This window comes from Lygodium microphyllum, chromosome 22 (genome assembly GCF_053477565.2).
Source record: "Lygodium microphyllum isolate KBCC chromosome 22, Lygodium_microphyllum_v1.1.10, whole genome shotgun sequence".
Lineage (NCBI taxonomy): Eukaryota > Viridiplantae > Streptophyta > Polypodiopsida > Schizaeales > Lygodiaceae > Lygodium > Lygodium microphyllum.
Genome location: NC_141156.1, coordinates 137,087,313 through 137,109,234, shown reverse-complemented (window position 1 = coordinate 137,109,234; position 21,922 = coordinate 137,087,313). Strand labels below are relative to the sequence as shown.

Genomic DNA, 21,922 nt, shown 5'->3' with positions numbered 1-21,922 from the left:
TAAACTTTCTTCTTTAAATCGAAGGTTGTTTTTTTGGGGAAATTTTGGAATTCATTTAAAACTTGTTGCTTGCCATTTTCATAGCGAAAATTTCGATAGATTTCAAGGTATTAAACTTTATTCTTTAAAATCGAAGGTTGTTTTTTTGGGGAAATTTTGGAATTCATTTAAAACTTGTTCTTCAGATTTGAATGTTTTTTTTTTTGGGGATATTTTTGCAATTCATTTTATATTTTATATTAGACATTAAACATGGGATTTTAGCCTTTTTTGTGAGCTCTGCTCACAACCACTAACATTCTTTGGCACATAGCGAATTGGGCAATGAGCTTTCCAATGGTCATTGTGTAATGCACTTTCCAAATTGAGTGTATTGGAGGGGGCCCAACTCCCATCATGGCTTTTCATGTCCATTTCATTATCTGATTGCTCCGAGACGGTTAATTGTTGTGGGCTGTCAGTTCATCCCAAATTGAATGTCATAGCTGTGTGAAGCTGATGAGAGCAGAGTAACGGTGAATGCAGGTAGTAGAGTAATGCATATGGCTCATGAGGCATCTGAGCAGGACAGGAAAAGCAAAGGTAAGGTGCAGAATCAGCTGGAAAACAGACGTTGTGCAATACACTCAAGCAGGGTGACCATTCATCAGGCAGTCTGACAATAAGAATAAGAACAGGCATTGAGCAATACAGGTAGAAGAGTAACGATTCTGATTCATCAGGCAATCCGAGAAGAAGGAGAAGTAAGTAAACAGTGATTCATCAGGCAGTCTGAGGAGGAGGAGAAATAGAGCAAAGGGAAGGTGCAAAAGTCAGCTGGAGAACTAACATTGAGCAATACAAATGGCGGAGGGAATGATTCATCAGACAATAGAGGAAACGCAAAGATAAGGTGCAAAACCAGACGCTCTGACTATAAGCAGAGGGAATGATTCGTCAGACACTCTGTCTATAAGAAGAGAAAAGGCAAAGATAAGGTGCAAAATCAGCTGGAAATAAGCAATGAGCACAACAGGTAGCCTCCAGAAATGATTCATCAGGCAGTCTGAGAAGAAGGAGAGGAATGATTCTTCAGACAGTCTGACTGTAAAGAGAGGAAAAGCAAAGGGAAGGTGCAAAATCAGCTAGAGAACAATGAGTACTACAGGTTCACAGGAAGCTAGGGCTGGTGTTGCTGAGAGGTGGATTGCTTCTCATGCTACACACTCAACCAGTGGAAGAAGCTCCTCTTCTTCCTCCCCATCTTCCAGCCCGAACTCCCCAAAGGCTGGCCTATGGTCACACCATGCCAGCTCCCCAAGAGTATTGGCCAACACACCACAACATCAGTCAGCTACATACCAAGGCTTTCCCCATCCCAAAGGACCCACTTTACCTCAGAAGCCGCTCTCCCAATATGCATCCATCCCTGCCATTTCGACCTCTTCCACTGACCTGGGTGCCCTGTCCATATCAGCCCTGAAGCTTGATAGAGGCACTGCTACCAGAACAGAGGTACATTCTATTGTGTCGACATTCATTATCCACACAGGATATGATTTGAATGAATTTTGTTTAAACGTGTCCTTCATTGCATCTACTACACTTACCTGGTCAGGCTTAATTAGTCGTATTGGGCTATTTCTCTTCTTACAGACATTCATCAGCAGAATGTATGAACAGAATCAGCTTAAATAATTCTTGTGGGGCATCCCCATCAACTGTCGTCTTCACAAGCTCCATGCTTGCATGTCCTGAAAATCTATCCACATGTTTGAGCAGTGCCCTATTGTTCTTTCATCCTACTTGCAGGTTGATTCTGGGTTGCCAAAGGTCTCTGCCGGCTCTCCAGAGAGTTTCTACCCTTCTTCGGGGAATGAGAAGCTATATGAAGCCTATAATGACCTCCATAGCCTTGCCCAGGACTTCCATAAGCCTTTTGATGCACCTGCCATTCTTGTTGTCGGCCACCAGACAGATGGAAAGAGTGCTCTCGTGGAGGCCCTCATGGGATTCCAGTTTAACCACGTGGGTGGAGGCACCAAGACTCGGAGGCCCATCACACTACACATGAAATACAATACAGCTTGCCTGGATCCAGTGTGTTACTTGATGTCGGATGATAACCCTCCACAAGAAGAAGAAACAAGCCTTGAAGAACTGCAGGTTAGACACCACAGTTCATACAAAGTGTGCTTTTGATTCTGGCTGGTTGCATCTGCCTTTGCACAAGTGGAGCCACATTTTACATGGAGGCTTTACATTTTGATCAGTGCCACCCAACTTTTGAATTATACTAAGTGTGTTTTGACTGCTGCAGGCATACATTGAGGCGGAAAATGTGCGGCTTGAGAAGGAGGCATGCCAATTCTGGGCCAAGGAAATTGTTGTGAAAATTGAATACAAGTACTGTCCAAATCTTACAATTATAGATACACCTGGTCTCATTGCAGCTGCACCGGGTCGGAAAAACCAACTTTTGCAGGTACCTTACTTTTCTAGGATGATGCAGCTTATGGGCAGACAACTTCTCAAAATATAATTTTGGATGATGCCATTATACGTTTGAGATTTCTGATTATGTCATATTCATGATAAAACAATATCATTGATGTTTCGTTGAAGGATAGTTCTGTTGTAAGCGATTATAATTGGGACACATTCTGGAGACAGCATTGGAACATTTCAGTATATCTGTACTTTTTGAGCAAAAAAAGGCATCATAGTATATATGTATTTTTAAAGTAAGAAACAACATCATTGTAGACATGCTATGCTTTTTAAAGTTGTTAATGCGCAGGCTCAGGCAAAAGCAGTAGAGGCACTAGTTCGTACGAAAATGCAGCATAAGGAGTTCATTATTCTTTGCTTAGAAGACTGCAGTGATTGGAGTAATGCCACAACCAGGAGGGTTGTCATGCAGGTACCATAAAATTTTCTCCGTGTTACTTATATCATACCATACTCACTCCAACTTCAACTTGTCAGGTCGATCCAGAACTTTCGAGAACTGTTGTGGTATCTACAAAGCTGGACACGAGGATCCCTCAGTTTGCCAGGCCAGCGGATGTTGAACTTTTTCTCAGGCCACCTCCTCACTTGTTAGATGGAAATATTTTGGGCGGGATGCCATTCTTTACCTCTGTACCTTCTGGAAGAGTGGGCACAAGTCGAGATTCAGTGTTTCGATCTAATGATCAATTCAGGGAGGTAATGGTTGTCTGTTTTGTTTCCTCTTTCTGTGGTACTAGAATCTGTACCCAATTGAACAATACAAAACTATGGCAAAACCTACACAAAGCCTGAAACTTCCAAAACCTTTAGGGCGTATATCCTTTAAACAAACCTGACGTCCATGGAATGATTGTCTTCTGAATATTCGATACCTGCTTTTTGGAAGCTTAACCCTGCCAGTCTTCAGCTTAGACACTGAACATTTCGGGCAACTACTTCATGGTTACAATACAAAATGTACCTCAAGGGTGCAGGGAGTGTTAGATGAGAGTATCCATTTGGGATTTCGGTTGTTGGGGAGAGAGAGAGAGAGAGTGAGAGAGAGAGTAAGGCCAAAGTTGGCACAATGAGACAACCATGTACAATGATGGTCGTCACTGAATATCAAAGTAGTACGTGGTAAAATGTGATTGAGTGATGGTGATATGTAGTGGAAAGAGAGACTAAAGTGGTATACAAGAGACGATATTGGGGATATAGTTGCGCAGATAGTATAGGGGTATTATCTGGTTTGATCTCCCGGCTTTGCTAGGTAGTGGTTGTGGCACTAGTGAATCTCCGTCATCTCTCTTTGGTGTTAACCTCCAGGCTTGGTACCCCTACCTCCGTGGTTGGCATGCTGCTCTTATCTCCTTGGTTCTCTAGATTGTCACCCGTCTTTGTGTAGGTATTGTGTGTGTGGTCATTGTCTAGAAGAAATTGGTGAGCTGACTCCCTACCTCCTCTTTGTGTAATGCCATCTAGTAGTAATGATGTGTGAAGCCTCTAAATCTCAGCCAAGAACTGACCTAAGCAGCACTAGTCTGGTGACTCCATGACTAGTTTGAGAGCTGTCCTCCATTGAAGAGTGTGGGGTGTTTGGCCTAGACCGTACTGTAGGCTCTACATCTACATATGTAGTGCTCCTTGCTCTCCATTTCCTCCTGACATAGTCTACAGATTTGCTCGATCTCAAGCTGATGGGATGAAATCCCGAGTTCGCCAATGGCTACCGGCATCTCATATGGCATGTAGACATCCGGGTATCCAGGTCGCATAAAGAAATTCTGCCGTGGTCCTCATGAAGTGGTCTTTGTAGTAGGACATCTTCATGGGAAGGGGCTATTGGGGTGAGATCCATGTGTGCTGTATGTGTAGTTGATAGAGATCTTGATTCTAGCGCGTGACTGAATTCCCCTTTGAGTGGAAGAGGTGTATGGAGTGGGGGTTAGGATCACATTGGAAGGGGGATAGATGGTCCATGTTGATTCCATTTCGTGCAAGCCACTGCTTGACTAGTGCATACCATGAAGTCTTGTGTCATGCTTGGGCCAGTTGTTGGGAGTCCTCAAATGCTCTCCTAGGTAGTTTGTTTGGATGCATGGCCCACACTCTGTGGATAAAACTAATGGTCTTGAAAAGAGCTTCTAGCATCATGAGGGGTGTAGCAAACTCTACTTTGATGATCTCGTGGTATTGATCGCTTATTGTGCATCATTCGTGAGGGCATGATGACTAGTTGTCTCTCAACTTGTATCCATAGATATGTACCTAGGCGAGGGGTCCAAGCAAGTGCATTGTACATCATGGCTGGTGTGATCAATGTATTAACTAGCCACCTCTGTGTGCGAGGCCTATGGCAGTGTGCCTCGTAACATTGTCGCTTTAGCGTGGCCAATGTAGCGTATCCTCGTGCAAGTGAATACCTGCCTGCTTGTGCCTTAGTGAATCTCCTTGCCAATGTACTATAGGTGATTTTGTTTGTGCCTATAAATATGGCATTGACTCCACCCATTTCATTTTAACACTCTCAGTCATTCTCTCCCACATTCTTCTCCTCTCTAGCCTCTCCATTCCTGCTCACACCCGCAAAGGACATTGCAGTTCATGGCCCATCTTTCCCTGTTGTCAAGCACCTTGTTTCTCCTCTTGCAGGTTGTGTTTTGCCTGCAACCTTCACCATCCAGTCTCTCCCTTGTTGGCATAAGCTTTCCTTCACCTGCCATCAATCTCTAGGCTGCGTCTTATAGTTCGGAGGCATCCTCCTCACATGGCATCATTCTCCATCACCTAACATTAGTGTTGGGTCTGCGTTTTGTAGTCTCTACCCTTCCTAGTTTGGCAGTGGCTTCGGCAGGCATTGACTACAATCCACAGTTTATGTTTTGCAGCGCTTGGTGCTTTAGGGGCTGCGTTTGATCATCTGGCAAGCTGCCTTGGTGATTTTCACCTTTCGGAGTACATCACTATAGCCAGTGATCTCCTTCCTCATCTTCAACGGCCCCTAAGGAGGGCACATTGCAGTTTCTTCGACTCCCCTATAGGCCACCTAGTTCCTTTGTACTTTTAGTCATGTTGTATCTTTGTACTATTGGTCATACTGTACTTCTGAGATAACTTTTGGATAATTAATAGAATTATCCTTTACGAGAGAGAGAGAGAGAGAGAGAGAGAGAGAGAGAGAGAGAGAGAGAGAGAGAGAGAGAGAGAGAGAGAAGAAAGTTATATTGAATTGACTTGGTTTTACAGCAAATTGCTGCTTTCCATGAGAGAGGAGCCATCTTTTATTTTACGGGAAGGATTCATTTGATTACTAAGATCCGTGCTTGGTTGCAGTCCATGCTTGTCAGTTTCGATGTGTGTCAGGAAGATGTTTTAGGTCAAGTGTAGGTCCCTCTAGTTAAAGAGATTTATGATGGACCGAGAGTGTTTTTTGAAGTTCTTTTTCGTACCCCGGATGCGTGTGCACTCATTATGCAACGTATTCCTTTGTTCATGGATGGTCAATTGGTACATATGGTCCCATGGAGGCCTATGGTTGAGTTTCAAGAGGTGCTTAGGCAGGCAATGCCCTATCTGGGTGGAGGTGGTTGATTTTCCTGCACATCTTTGACGGCTTCTTCCTTTGGTTTTTAGAAACCTTGGTGAGGTGTTGGTTGAGCCCCAGTTGGCCTCCTGCAATAGGAACATGGCTTGTATGCTTTTGGACATAGGGGAACCTCGGCCAACTAAAATTAGTTTTGAGGTCCCTGGGATGCAAATGTTGATTTATGAGCTTAAATGGGGAACATTTGCTGGAAACTGTTTTAGATGTGGTCAATTGGGTCATTTTATTTCCGAATGTGATAGAATCCCTGAGATGTTGCAACGTTCTTTGGATCATGATATGGATATGCAAGAGCATGCTCCTTAGCAAATGGCGCAGCAGCAAGGGGCTGTTCTTGTGACTCTTGCTCTACATGGACATGATAATGGAAATAAGGATGTCTCCCAAGTTGGTATTGAGCATGCATCGCACTCGGTTGGTTGGAATTTGCCTCCTCGGGAAGATTCTTGGGTCATTGTGGTTAGACATAATGCTAGACAGGAATCTCATTCGACTGCTGTTCATGCATTTCCTCAACCAATTACTCAAACTTTTCAACATGGAGATAAAGGGTTTTATATGAAACCTCAATCTTCGCGGGTACCTACAGTGGTGTGGATGATAAAAGGGCTTTTGATTTTGCTTTGCGTTTTGACGCATGTGGGAGGCTTGTGCCTCCTCGGGATGTTTTCTGTTCTCAACAACAACAGTTTTCTTCTCGTGCTTCCATTGTTAATTTGCAAAGGGCAGATCTTGTAGATGTGATCCATAGTGAGATGGAGAGATTTCAAGCTGTAAAAGCTACAGATGTTAAAGGGAAAGGGAAAGTGGTGACGCAATAGTTTTTTCTTGTTGATTACCATGAGACTTGCTTTATGGAATATTAAAGGTATTTCTTCATGCAGTAAGCAGTATTGGTTGTGGAAAATTGCATTAGCTAGTAATTGGGATATTTTTTGTGATGTGGAGCACAAACAACATGCTTTGGCAGGATCTTCTTATGTATACAAGGATTATACTTTGTTTTTTAGTGGTCGGCCTCCACAGAAATCTAGAGTTTTGTTGGCTGTTAGATCTTCCCTGCAACCTTTCTTGGTTTCTCAGGATTCTCATGGGAAATTTATGATGCTGGAAATCATATATGAGGGGGAGGTTTTATGGCTGGTGGATGTGTATGCTTCTTCTACTACTCGAGAACGCCGTCAGCTTTGGGATGACTTGCATTGCCTTTGCATGGCTCGTCAAGGTTTTGTTATAGGTGATTTTAATGCATGTGTATCTGCAGATCAGGCAACTTCACCGCATTCAGTCATGGATGGTCCTGTGAGCGGCAAGTGAGCTGAATTGCAGCATTCGCAAACTTTGTTGGCTCACTTGTTGTCTATGTGTCAATCAGGGGATACCAGTGATGACCTGCTTACATGCATTGAATGGTTGAAATGTAGAGTTTAATATCTTCAGGAGGAGGAATATGCTAAATACAAATTGCCGGCGTGAGCGGAAGCCTTGTATGATAATAACTGTCAATCTCATCAATTTTTCGCTCGTTTATGCCAAAAATACGCACGGGAAAAGATTGTGCGTTTGTTGGATTAGCAAGGCGTTATGGTGACTGATCCTGCATTCATCATCCAAATGTGTGTTGCTTATTATAAATCTTTGTTGGGAGGACCATAGGAGATTCTTTCAGATGCTGTTCACTTTGCTCGTCGATACATTTGCGATTTGGTTAGTAATCAAGTTAAGCATGAATAGGTTGATTTGATGGAGGCTAATATCATAGAGGCTGAAATGGAGGACGTGCTGTCCCATTTACCACAAAGGAAAAGCCCTAGTTGGGATGGGCTTTCTAATGAGCTTTTTTTGGCCCATGTGGAGCAGCTTAAGGAACCATTAACTCACCTGTTTCAGCAAGTTTGGACTTCTGGTAGGATGCACCTTCAACTTCGGAAGTCTAAGGTTCCTTATCAGGGTAAAGTATTCATGTGGAGGTTGCTTATTGGGGGTCTTCCAAATGGGGATGTGTTGTGTGCTCACAAGATCTCTCGTGGTAGCTACATATTTCGCACTACATGTGATGAGACATTGCTTCATCTCTTTATCTCTTGCCCTGTTGCTCGATAGATTTGAAGCTTTGTCTCCCATGTGTGGTTCTCGGTGACTCAGCATCGGATTTCATCTTGTTCATGGATTATGGGAAGGATGAATTCTATGTTTGCTTTGCAATCAGACAATTCTTGCCTCTTCCATTTCCTTAGAGGGACAACTCTGTGGCATATTTGGCATACTCGGAATGCCTTTATTTTTGATTTGGCCTTCGGCATCCATGGTCATGTGACCTGTGTTTGTGGTTTAGTGTTATGGTAGATCTCCTGTATGGTTTCAGCTGATCTGGTTTTTCCACACATTGTTGCTCCATGGCTGGATATTGTTTGCTCCACCCCAGCTATCCTTTTTGTGTGAGATTTGCATGCTAGAGTCTTAGTGATTTGTGTTTGCTTTTTCTTAGTTGACCTAATGGTTTGATGTAAATATTGCTACTTAATTCAATTATCTTCATAGAGAGAGAGAGAGAGAGAGAGAGAGAGAGAGAGAGAGAGAGAGAGAGAGAGAGAGAGAGAAAAGAAAGAAAGAAAGAAAGCTATATTAACGTCTTCTAAAGACCAAAACTGGCCTATGAGACAAACTGTGATATAACTGATGAGGTCCAGCTATCCAAAATAAAAGTGTTGAATGAAAAGCTAAGAACTGGAAACTGAAAATACGGTGCTGAGTGTGATAAGTGTCGTGCATGTGTATGTGCATATGTAGCTTTGGTACTCCAGATAATGGCTACAAAAGGGGAACAAATGTCGGCTATGATAGGGGAACAACTGTCGGCTGTGATAAAGTGGTGTGATGTGTATATGTAATAGATGCAGGGAGATATACTATCCTGGGATGTAGTAGCAGTCGTCGAAGTTGCTATTAGCAGGTGATCCCTCCTGGATGCAGGATGTGGTACATCGGCGGTGGAGAAAGAGCAAACTGGAGATCTGAGATCCAATGTGTCAAGTGTCGTCGGATCTCAGTCTGCTGTCGATGTAGATCAAGAATCCTCCGGATCTCCTGTTGGTGTGGCTGTGGGGTCCGAAACCCACGGATCCTCGTGCGGCGTCGGGTACGCTGGTCCTCAGCCTGCTGTAGTGTGAGCCCGGAGGTCTGGCTGGAGGCTGGCACAGTAGCTCTCACTCTGTCTGTCTGAAAGAACTGTGTAATAGTCGTCTGGGTGGGCCCCTCTCTGACTGGGACCCGCTGTGTGCTCTGCTCTCTGATGTGCCATGCCTCTCCCAGAAAACGGCCAAATGATCTCTGATCCATATCAGTCATGCATCCCTGAAGTGAGCTGCTCAATGTGTATCTAGATCTCAACTCTGAGTATGCTGGGCATCTGAGAACAAAATGCTCCTCACTCTCCACCTCTGATTTGCAAAGGGGGCATATCCTCTCCTCCCATGGGATGCCACTGGCTCTGCCACTCTCAATCATAAGCTGATGTGATGATACCCTGAGCTGTCCAATAAGAACTCTCAATCGATGTGGCATATAGATCTGCATATATCTCGGAATCTCTATGAATCCCTGCTCTGATATGCCCGAGAACTGTGTATAATAATGTGCCATCTTCGATGGGAGTAGCTGTGCAGGGTTGACCCATGTCCTCTGTATATAAATATGCCATATCTCCTGTCTGATGACTCTGTTCCTCTCAGAGAGAGAGAGGGTGTAAGTGGGAGCTTGAGTATCATATAGAAGAGGTGGGAGTCTATCAATGTCCAGCCCATGTCTGAGTGTGTGTGTGTGTGTGTGTCTATGGGCACGTGTGCCACTGGTATGATGTTTGTGTGCTAGGTTTTGAAAGCGGTTTGGCTTGACTTGTGAATTGTCAGGAATTTTATGGATGGCCAAAAGGCTTGATGTAAATACTTTTACTTATTTAATCTAGGCTTCTTCACGAAAAAAAGAGAGAGAGAAGGGGTGGGGGAGGGAGGGAGGGAGCTGAAATGATATTAACATCTGCAAGAGTTGAAAATGGCCTATGAGAGCATGCATTACAATCAATTGTATGATCATATAATTTCTTGAAAAGAATAGTAAATGTAATTATAGATAAACAGTAGAAGAAAGCTAAAAGCTATAAGTAAAAAGAGAACTCTAATTGATAAAGAGAGTTCCAGTTAGTACAATCTCATGGGGTTATAGATAGCCTAGCCTTGGCTTGAGCAATTATCTCATGTATTTGTCTATGAATGTGTCGCTGATGTTTGTGTCGAAGTCTAGGATGTCTTGATTGGCCATGTTGGACGGCTCTTTCAATCAATATCCCTTGTGTATGTGTCAGAGTGCCCTCTATAGTCCTCCCTTGTGTGAACTGAGACTGTGATTGCATTGATGCCTCTTGAGTCTCCTTTGCAAAGAAATCTGTAAGCTGCCTTTCCATAGGCTCCGTGTTGAGCTAAAAATGCATTAGCTTCACTTAAACAGCCCCAAAACATGCTTAATTAAGGAAGAAACCTTCTTTGTTTAAAAAGAAATGCATTCTAGAGAGTGTCTGTATCCCATAAGCACAAACCCACTAGGGAGAGCCCAAACTTTCTATAAATAGGTATGCTGCCCTCCATTCAGCCTTAATCTCGTTTTTGCAGATTTCAAGTATTTCAACTTGCTGTCCACTGTTAGCAGTCATGTTTGTCATGCCTTGTCATCTCCTGCCTGTGAGCCTCAGTCTGAGTCAGACGAGGACATTAGGAGCTCTGACATGTCTGTCATGTGTTATGATGGGGGAGGCTAGTCACTCTCGACTGGCTGTCTTAGGTTGTGTATTTCTTTTTGGCCTCTTTTAGTGGGCAGCCACTGGCTGCCCGGCCACTTTTTGGTCACTGTTGTGGGGCGCCCATTTTAGGACACTTTTAGGGTTTGCGCCCATTTTATGGTTTGCGCCCATTTTAGGGTTAGGGTTAGGGTTTGTCCGTTGCCTATTTATAGGCAGTCCCCCCTCCCCACTTGATCACTTGTCTTCTTGCAGATTCCGACACTCCTTCTCCCCCGTGGTGGTGCTGCCATCATCATCAGCCTGATCTGGTGCCCTCACTGATGCTGTGGGCTGCGTGCAGGGACTAATTAGTCCATTTCAGTGTATTCAGCATTCATTTCAGTCAGTGCAGATTTCTCTTCCTTATTTTCTGCTCTCTCTCTCTCTCTCCCTCCGTGTTCGTGTTCCCTCTTCCGCAGCACACTCTCACATGGTATCAGAGCCGAAGGAGAGTACACGGAGCTGAGATTTACGCGGGAGATCACCCAAATCTTTGTGTTTGCTGCTGGCCTCATCCCCAACAGTCAAGGCAGCCCTTCCAGGAGGTCAACATCCTTGCGTTTGCTGCAGGCGCCCCCTCCAGAAGCTGCCACATGTCACAAGCCTTGCGTTTGCTGCAGGCGCCCCCCTCCAGAGGCTGCCACGTCATCACAAACTAGTTCCTGCTTGCGTTTTCAGTCAGGGCGGCCACTTCTCCAGCTGGGCGACACTCCTCCAGTCTGCGTTTTGCTGATCTGGCTTTCGTTCCATCTCCAGACGGCTCTTCTCCTGCTGGCAACCTATTCTCAGGCTACGTTTTGGTGTTGGCAGCTTCTATCTTGGTGATATTCATCAGATAACCTTGCGTTTTGCAGCTCCAGGTGTCTGTAGGCCTCCCCTACCTGCGTTTTGGTGATTGGTGACCATACTGTTGGTCATTATTCGGCATCGGCAAAGTTTTCTTTGGTGTCTTGCAGATTGGAAGATGTCTTCTCATCAGTTTACGGGCTTTGATGACTCAGATGACGAGCTTTTGTCTCGACACTCATCTGAACGGAGGCGTGATTTCTATCACGAGGACCATCGTCCGGAGTCTATTCCTCTTTCTCGTCCCCCTTCTATTCATGTATCTCGGCGATCCCCTTCCAGTGGGCCGAAGATGCAGCCTTTGGTACCCCCTGTACAGGTACCCATACTTCCTCAGCTGCCCAAAGAGGACCGGTTGGATGGCTCCAACTTTTCTCTATGGTCCTGCAAGGTGGAGTGTATCTTGGACTCCTTCGATCTTTGGGAGCTTGTTTCTGTTCCTATTCCCCGGCCTAAGGTGGATCCCGCAGATGGGACATCTATGGATCGTGCAACCTTATGGGATCGGCTTAATTCTAGAGCCAGATCTTTCCTCTTTCTGAGTTTGCAAGATTCTGTCCTTGTTCATGTTCACAGGTTGAAGACTGCAGCAGACGTGTGGAGAAAACTTGCGTCTCTCTATCATCAGAAGACGTTTGCCCACCGGATATCTCTTGAAAAGAAGTTGCGGATGCTCGCTATTGATGATAGTCCTTCCATGAAGGACCACATCAACAGATTACAGGATATGAGGGATGAGCTTGCATCCCTCGGTCGGACGATATCTTCTGAAGATATGGCTATGATTCTTTTGACTCAGCTGCCATCGCCTCGGTTTGATGTCTTCTACACCAGCCTTCTTACATCGAGGACCCGTGAGAAGCTTCTATGGGAGGAGCTATCCCCGCTTGTCTTGGAGCATGATGAGCGACTCAGAGAGGTCAGTGCTAGTGGATCCGACTCCACTAGAGCCTTTGTTGCAGGTTCGAGAGGACAGAAGAAGAAGAAGAAGTCAAAGCCTACGAAGAAGGACAGTTCTTCAGGCTTTGACTCAGATTCAGAGAGACCGAAGTGCCCACACTGTGGGAAAGGGACACATCCCGAGGAGAAATGCTGGAAGAAGTACCCTCACCTTCGTTCAGGAGCGAAGGGTGGATCTACATCCGAGCCTTCTTCTACCTCTACACCAGCTGTTACCCATGAGTCAGTGTTCCTTCATATCCATGCTTTGGAGGAGGATCCTTCTTCCGTGGGCTGCAGTGTCTTCTGCGCAGCCTTGGTTAGTGGACAGTGGTGCTTCGAGTCATATGACTCCCCGAGGTGATTTGTTACAGGATCTCCGTCCATCAGAGGGTTCAGTCACTGTTGGTGACATTTTATCGGTGCCTATTAGTGGTGTTGGCACATTGCCTTTGTTTACCGACGGACCTTCGAGCTCCTTTTCACAGGCCCTACATGTTCCGGATTTGGGCCTTCCCCTCCTCTCAGTTTATGGCCTTACGAGGCTTGGCACACGAGTGATCTTCATCGAGCATGCCGTTGTTATTGAGGATTCTTCTACAGGAGCTGTCTTCTCTATAGGTTGGCAGGAGAGCGGGCTTTACAGGCTCCATTCCCCTTCTTTGATGCAGGGTCCTTCGAGGCAGTCTATTGCTACACCCGTTTCCGCTTGTGCACCTTCTATTCCACAGATTTCTTCCCATCCCCCACCTTCTCCTCCGGTGGTTCCCTCGTACCCCCCATCCCTTTCAGAGGGGGACGATCTCGGTGATGCGGCTGTGGATTCCCTGGCCCCTAGTGTTTTAGAGGGGGATTCCCAGGATCGTGAGGAGCTCCTTCAGCGGCAGTCTACATCGACGGACTTCATCGACATTGGTATTCCTCTTGCCACCCCAGGATCTATTTCTTCTTCGGCCTTCAGCCACATCCAGGATCTGAGAGGGGGTGTTAACAGTCATGTTTGTCATGCCTTGTCATCTCCTGCCTGTGAGCCTCAGTCTGAGTCAGACGAGGACATTAGGAGTTCTGACATGTCTGTCATGTGTTATGATGGGGGAGGCTAGTCACTCTCGACTGGTTGTCTTAGGTTGTGTATTTCTTTTTGGCCTCTTTTAGTGGGCAGCCACTGGCTGCCCGACCACTTTTTGGTTACTGTTGTGGGGCGCCCATTTTAGGGCACTTTTAGGGTTTGCGCCCATTTTATGGTTTGCGCCCATTTTAGGGCTAGGGTTAGGGTTTGTCTGTTGCCTATTTATAGGCAGCCCCCCTCCCCACTTGATCACTTGTCTTCTTGCAGATTCCGACACTCCTTCTCCCCCGTGGTGGTGCTGCCATCATCATCAGCTTGATCTGGTGCCCTCATTGACGCTGTGGGCTGCGTGCAGGGACTGATCAGTCCATTTCAGTGTATTCAGCATTCATTTCAGTCAGTGCAGATTTCTCTTCCTTATTTTCTGCTTTCTCTCTCTCTCTCCCTCCGTGTTCGTGTTCCCTCTTCCGCAGCGCACTCTCACATCCACACCCCGGACGCTGCCGCAGTGTATAGGGTTGAAGGTCACCACAGGGGTTTGGCAAGAAAACTAGCCAAAACAAATGGAGATGTGTCTTCAAGAGAGAGATAGATTGCAATGAATGTTAAAAGGTTCAAGAGATACTTCTTGGTCAATCACTGGGGTTTGAGAGAGAAGATTGTATTGGGGTTCAAGAGCTTGGACTCCAGAGTTGGTTGAGATAAGAAAAAGGGTTGATACAAGAGTATTACCTCATAAGTTCAATTTCAAGTCAAGCTTGTCTTCTTGTAAGAGCAGCCTCTGATTATGAAATTAAGTATATGTATCATCAACAACTCTGCATCCCATCATTAAACTTTGTATGATTACATTCAATGTAAAATGAAGCTTATGAGTCAATTACAAGGCTTGATGGATAAAGAATCTTTTCTTCAAGAGAGCGTCAAATAAAGATCCAGATAAGGCTTAGTTATCACAGCCAAGAAGTAAAGAGGAAAAGCTTTTCTTAATTCAATTCAAAGCATAAATGAATGGTCTTCAAACATTGCCCTGCCATAGGGGCTCATAATACATGCATATTTTGACAGGATGTCAACTGAAAAGGAAGAAATGAATTGAAAGATCACTGTTGAAGCTAACTCTCTGAATATGGCTGAAGATAACAGCCCAAATCAGCCCATAAATCTCGAGATTCTCCATTGATGAGAGCATAAATTGTCTCCAACATAGAGTGCATAGATCAACCAAATTCAAGTGTTAATCATACCATATGAAGTAATAGAGAAGTAAAAGGATCTGCTGTCCACAAATCACTGTGTGGGCTGCCTATTTCAGCCCATAAACATAGCATCTTCCAAGAGGACACTTTGATGAAGTACAAAAACAGCCCCTGTATTCAAGAGCATGTTACAAGCAATAGGTAGCTTGCAATAGGCATGTAGAAGTAGGGAAGAAGAAGAAATTCCTGCTGCCCTTGTTTGCTTTGTAATTAGTCACCTATTTCAGCCCCAAGTATATACATAGAGCAATCAAGATGCTCTCTTGATACCCCTTCCACAATGCTTATGCAATATCAACTTGCATCAAACATATCAATGTCAAGTAGACCAATAAATGTTCATGAGTCTTCAAGAAGAGAGGAATAAATGCTGCTGCCCGTAATTCTTTGTTTGGGCTAAAATATTCAGCCCACTTTCTTCCTGTAAGCAAGTCAAGAAGGCTTCTTGACACATCCCTCTTCGAGCTTCAAGAGCAAGGATGAGTCCTTTGTGTCAAGATTAATCAATAGAGCAAGTAGATGAATTTCAGCCCTTCAATTTACAGGATTGGAAGACCAATAACAGTTCCTATTCAGCTCTTAAAAGACTCAAGAGAGTGGATTTAATGTCACTCTTGATATGGGAGATCAAACTCAGCATACACAGGTCAGGCCTAGTCCTTCCTCAAGACTCATAATCTAGCTTTTTTATGTATGGGCTGCTGCCCCTTAAATACACAGTTTTGCCCTGTTTTTCTCAGCCAAGAATGGCCTTGTCCAAGCATGGAGAGAGTAGCACTTACATGTCAAGTGGAGTTTGTTGCAGATACTTGTGGTTGCATGGCTTGAACTGCCCCTTTATGTGGTAGCTTTAGACACCTCTTCCCCTTCTCCATCCATGGTGCCTGCTTCAGCCCGCAAAATGCAGTGGAAAAAACGGGTTGTTTGCTGCCCTCTTTTCTCTCACTTGACTTGTTCTTTGATATCATAAGTCACACAAGTGATAGTGCAAGGCAGTGGAAAAAATGGGTTGTTTGCTGCCCTCTTTTCTCTCACTTGACTTGTTCTTTGATATCATAAGTCACACAAGTGATAGTGCAAGGCATATACAATGTCCTATGCTCAAAGACATAGTCAACTTCATGAACTTTGGTGATTTTTCTCAATAATGAACTTGTGAGAAACCTGTTTTTGAAGTAATTACATCACTGACACATGCAGTCAGACTCAATAATAAACTTGTGAGACCTGTTTTTGAAGTAATTACATCACTGACACATGCAGTCAGGCTCACAACCAAGCCATTGAAGTGCCCAAAATTACTTATATCATGACATATGGAGCATGACTTACAAGACTTGTAGCAACTTCATGTAAGCAATCTCCACTTAGGATTGGCCATTCGCAAGTGGAAACTGGCATAGAGTACACTCCATTGCCTTCATACTTATTCTCTCCAATTCCAGGTATTTCTACCATTTCAAATTCTGTTAATGATGATTTCCCTTCTCCTATTCTTCCTGCTCCTTCTTCTTATCAAACACCTCCACCACCACTACCACGACTATCTTATCCTCCACATCCATCTTACCTCACATTCCCGACACCTCATGGTTCTAATTCATCTTCCACCAAGCATGCATTCAATGACAAGACTCGTTTTAATGGGTCAAACTTTACAACTTGGTCAAACTTGATGAGACGTGTTCTCGACTCATAGAACCTATGGAATCTTGTGTAAGGGTTGGAACCTCAACTTGATCTCGCACTTGTTCCATATGAGGTTATCCGCTCATGGAAGGCTAGGAATGTCTTTGCTATTGTTGAGCTGATGCAGGGCTTATTGTCTGAGTTTCATTCTTAACTTTAGCATTTTGACTTAGCGTCAGAGCGATGGGCACACTTGATTGACTGCTATGTGGCTTGGGATAGGACCCGTCGAATAAATCTTGACCATGAGCTTTGGAACTTCTAAATCCCTGATTGGGATGACTTAAAGTCAAGTTGACTGAGTATCGGCATCTCCTTGCTAAATTCTCCACTACAGGGACTCCTAAGTCCTCTAACGATTAGGTCACATTGTTTCTTAACAAGCTGTTGCATAAATACTTTAATTTTATACAACAAGTGTTTTCTCTGTCCAATTTACCCATGTTCTATGAATTCGAATGTTAGCTATTGCGTTATGCACGGCTGTTCGATGAGTTTCATATGAATAATCCCTTAGAGAGAGCTCTTGTCAACATTGTCAAAAGGTTGGCCATTTTGACAATGAGTGTTGATCAAAGGCAAGAGGCACAACACCAAAACCTAAGTCACAGACCCCTACCCCTCAGTCGGACAACCCCATTAGGGGAGGCAGGGTGATGGCAAGGGGCAGTGGAAAGGTTAGACTCACACTGCCACCATCGGTCAGCCGTCTTAGTCGACAATGTTTTCAACTCCAGAGGGCTTGCCTGACTGGTTTGTAGAGGTTCACATTGTCTTTGTATAGAGACATTCGATGTGAGTCTTGTCCACATCTGTGAGTTGCCTCTAGACGAGGTTACCGCAGAGGCCCACTCGTCACAACTGAGCACATTAATACCTGTTTGGATTGTGGACGATGGAGCTACACATCACATGACTCCTATAGAGGATATCTTCCGTATCCGAGCCCTTGCAGTCGGGCCGGGTCCATGTAGGAAACAATTGCTTGGTCAAGATCCAAGCTCAAGGTTGCGCCAATTTTGCATTGACAAGGGTTCGGATCTAGCTTCGTTGGACAATGTATACCATGTCCCTTAGCTTGAGGTGAACTTGTTATCTGTTCAGCAACTTTGCCGGTTAGGCCGAGTAGTCTTTTTACAATGACCATAGTCGAGGTCCTTGAGGTTCAGATTGGTTTACTGATTGCTTGCGGTGAGGCACAACCTAATGGCCTATACCACTTGACCCATTTTTTTACCGAGCCATCAACCGAGGGCTCCATGTTCCATAGCTTCGAGGCAGTAGCCACATCTCGGAAGGCTACAAACAATGAGCGTCTTTGGCATTTTTGCCTAGGGCATCTTGGCTATGACTCTCTTTATGAGTTGTCTCGCCGTGAGATGGTTGAGGGCCTTTCTCACGTGAAGCTAGCTCGAGATGTTTGTAGAGTATGTTAGCTTCGAAAGCAACACCATACCCCATTTCCTCAGCAATCTACACATAGAGCTAAGGCGCCTGTTAGATTAATTCACGTTGATCTTTGTGGGCCCACATCCATTGCTGCCGAACGACTAAAGAGTTACAAAAAGTCATGGCAAAGACGCAGAGGAAATTGCCATATGCCAGGGACGTAAGTCCTCCTGAGGGAGCAAGCCAGAGTGCTGAATAAGATCTATCTGCCAATGCAAGAGACCTTTAAGCCTAGCAATATGCCCCTGAACATTAGAGGCGGAATCAAAAAGAAAAGCATTCTGAATGGTCCAATTATGCCAACAGCTCCAATATCTAAGAAAATGAAACAAGATCTTTATATGTGGTTGTGTCAGTGTGGGGTATTTGGGCTGCACAAAAACCCAATCAAACGGGCGTAGTGAGAAACCGACTACCGCTCGCCAAACTGCTGACAAGAATGACCAGATTTTCTTAGCGAGAGGGCAAGAAATAAATCGATGACGGGCTGATTCCACACTGGTGGTGCAAAAGAAACAATTGCCGTTGGAGATTCGACGCTTGGAAAGGGCTGAAGCGAGCGGAAGACCACCAATCATACCCTCCAAAGAAAGACCTTATATTTGAAGGGTGTCTTGTTCAACCAGCCCTCCATCACAGTTACACGCCACCATGACCAGGATTTACGCAATCCCCATAGAGTATTAGCTTTAGTAACCAGCCATTGATTTCCTGCACATCTCCCCGGATGGCTTCATCACCCGCCCAAGCTACATGGACACACACCTGTCTCACGGGGTCAGAAGTGCCATCGGATAGATCCGCACGTCCTCACACCAACTACGGGTCGAAACGGGCAGATACGGGGCCAACCCCCTCCCCCCAGAAGACCGAATTTGTCAGCTCTGCCATCTCAAGCCAAAGACATAGGAACACTATATCTGTAGATGCCCAGTGTACTATGAAATCCGGAGACGCTTCCATTGCCTATTCAGCGAAGGATTCGGACCACTCTCCAAGGTGATGGAATTCAAAGACCAGAGATGCCTGGGGCTCTTTCTACTAGAAATACGACGCCATAGAGACCACCTCCTACGAACCACGGAGCAAAGACAAGGAGCCACCAACCAACGCACACTCAACCAATTCTACCAAATACTAGGTACCCTCCCCACCGCCGAGCCCCCACCAGCCCAACAGGCCTCCCAACCCTGGGGGACCACCTTAGAAATAGCCACAGCGAGAGGCAAAGCCCGGCGCCCACGCCCCACCGGCCCCCGTCCCCGCAGAAGACACATGTCGAAGATACAAGGGATACTACGCCGCCATCAGAGGGCCATGCCCTGCCGCTTTAGTCTCTCCATGTTACACCGACCCATGCGGGACATCCTAGGATGAACACTTTAGGAGCAGTTCCACACTGCACTGGGAGTACCTCTAGATTGTATCTAGTCTAGATATCATTTTGTACCTACTCAATTTAGTTCAACATAGCATAAATGTTAGCTCCACTGGGACTTTTGAAATCTCCCAAACATTTTGTATGCAACATTTTAGTCTCATAGGCCAACTTGGCCTGTTGTAGACGTTAATATAACTTTCTTTCTTTCTTTCTTTCTCTCTCTCTCTCTCTCTTTTGGCACCAACGCTGGCTCACATCTTTAATAGGGTAGTCTGTCAAGGGTTTTCAACCAGTTGGTCAGACCATACTATTGTGCCACTCTTTAAGAGTGGAGACCCCATGCTACTTAGTAATTATTGAACTATCATGATTGGACGCCTATTGTAGAACAAGCATTGAGTGAATGGGCTGAGATGCATGGCTTGAGATCAAAAGGCCAGGTTGGCTTCAAGAGGGGATATACAACTCTAGACCATATCTTTACATTGAGGGCAATCATCAAAGAAGGCAATACATTCAAGAAAAAGATCTATTGCTGTTTTGTGAACTTTCACAAGGCCTTTGACATAGTGCCATGTGCTAGACTCATGAGAAGAATGCAAGACATTGATGTGCCCGTAGAGATATAGTGGAGTATCTATGTTTTGTATGAGACAGTGACAGGCAGAGTACGGACACTTGAGGGCATCTCAGATACAATCAATAGCACCACTGGGGTAAAACAAGGCTGCCCACTTTCATCGGCACTATTTGGGCTGTACATTAGATGAAATTTCAGAATATGTGGACAGAACTGGAGGGCCCAGAGCCAGCTTATCTGGAATGCAGATACCATTACTGCTTTGTGCAATCGATATTGTACCTATGTTTGACTCACGTGAGGAACTAAATAGACACTTGGATGCATTATGAGCTTTTTGCAGAGATAGAGACCTTAAGGTGAACCTTGGGAAAACTGAAGTTATGGTATTTAACACTTCAGCTGCTTGGGTGATGAGAGCTAAGCACCGGTTTACTTTTGATGGAGAGCCAGTGGAGATGGTCAGGTAGTATGTTTATTTGGGGGTCACATTGAAGGGATCACAGTTCTCTTGGAGAGAGACATCAGAGGCTCATTTGGCAAAAGCATATGCAGCCTTAGGTGCATTGAAGAGGCAATGTGCTGACATAAAGTTTCATGAACCGCACACCAAACTATGGCTTTTTGACACCCTGGTTACACCCACACTCCTATATGGGCCAGCTATTTGGGGTCTGAGTCTCTTCCACATGAGGAGACAGCCTTTGGGAGACCGGGATGGACTCGAGAAGGAATACTATGATGGGTGGGAGCATATGGAAAGACCACTGGTCATGATGATCTCATGTATGATACGAGCAAAGAGCTCAACCTTGCATGAGATTATTAGAGCTGAGTTGGGAGCATCACCCATGGTGGTTGAGGCCTTGGTCCAAGTAGTGACTTTCATACGTAGACTATGGGAGCTCCCCCAAGATAGATATCCACGGCTAGTCATGGCCTCTTCTAGATAGCTAGAAGTAGATGGTGATAGACATTGTTGGCATGCTCAGATGAGTACATGGATGAGTTTACATGGGCTGCAAATTGATAGACTACCCCCCTTAATCTATAGCCTGGATTGCCTTACACTTGATTTAACCTGATCAAAGTAGACATATTGAGGTTAAATATGGAGAAGAACCATGTGACTAGAGTAGACATAGTGAGGTTAAATACGGAAAAGACTTGGATCCGCCACCCCCCCTCCCCCCATGGCAGGAGGATGGCATACTACTAGACCCACTTCCTTTAGGTATTTGAGGATGTTTTCATCATCCGACCCGATTATATGGATACACAACTGCCTCGTGGATTGCACGCAATTATTGGTAAGATCCACACCTCATCCCACCACCTGAGGATTGAGACAGGCAGATGCGAGGGTATACAGAGAGAGGAATGCATATGCCCACTATGCAATAGAGAGTGAGAGACAAAGGAACACTACATTTGTCGATGCACGGTATATTATGATATATGACGCAAATACCACTGTCTGTTTCAAGAGGGTTTTGGACCCTTGAGACGAATCGTATAGTTTGAGGATTAGAGATGCTTGGGTTTCTTCCTCTTGGAGGTCCAGAGGTGTAGAGCAGCTATTCTATGGAGTAGGAGGCTCCCACAGCTCAGCTCACATAGACAGAGAGCGGTCATTGACTTTTTCACTGCTACACGACCGAGTATGGCACATACCACTACTATTGCCACATAGCCTACAGGAGTACATAATTGGATCTCATCTTTTGTAGGTGTCCCTTTGGATAGAGCAATGGCACTCAGCCGGTCTAGGTGCTCACATCCATGCGGATGAAGGCCTAG

General features: G+C 45.0%; 1 protein-coding gene across 3 annotated transcripts in view; it reads left to right on the top strand.

Annotated features, from left to right (window-relative positions):
- The first annotated feature begins 319 nt into the window (after positions 1-319).
- LOC148017661 (dynamin-like protein ARC5) overlaps positions 320-21,922 on the top strand; it is a 130,431-nt gene continuing 108,828 nt past the window's right edge. The window contains exons 1-5 of one of the 3 annotated variants that reach the window (XM_087662798.1): positions 320-1,494; positions 1,792-2,145; positions 2,300-2,464; positions 2,780-2,902; positions 2,968-3,189. In XM_087662798.1, the coding sequence (XP_087518924.1) occupies positions 1,135-1,494; positions 1,792-2,145; positions 2,300-2,464; positions 2,780-2,902; positions 2,968-3,189 (1,224 nt within the window). In that variant the 5' untranslated portion in view covers positions 320-1,134. The remainder of the gene's footprint in view (positions 1,495-1,791; positions 2,146-2,299; positions 2,465-2,779; positions 2,903-2,967; positions 3,190-21,922) is intronic. The other 2 variants (XM_087662797.1, XM_087662795.1) reach the window with 2 other exon arrangements.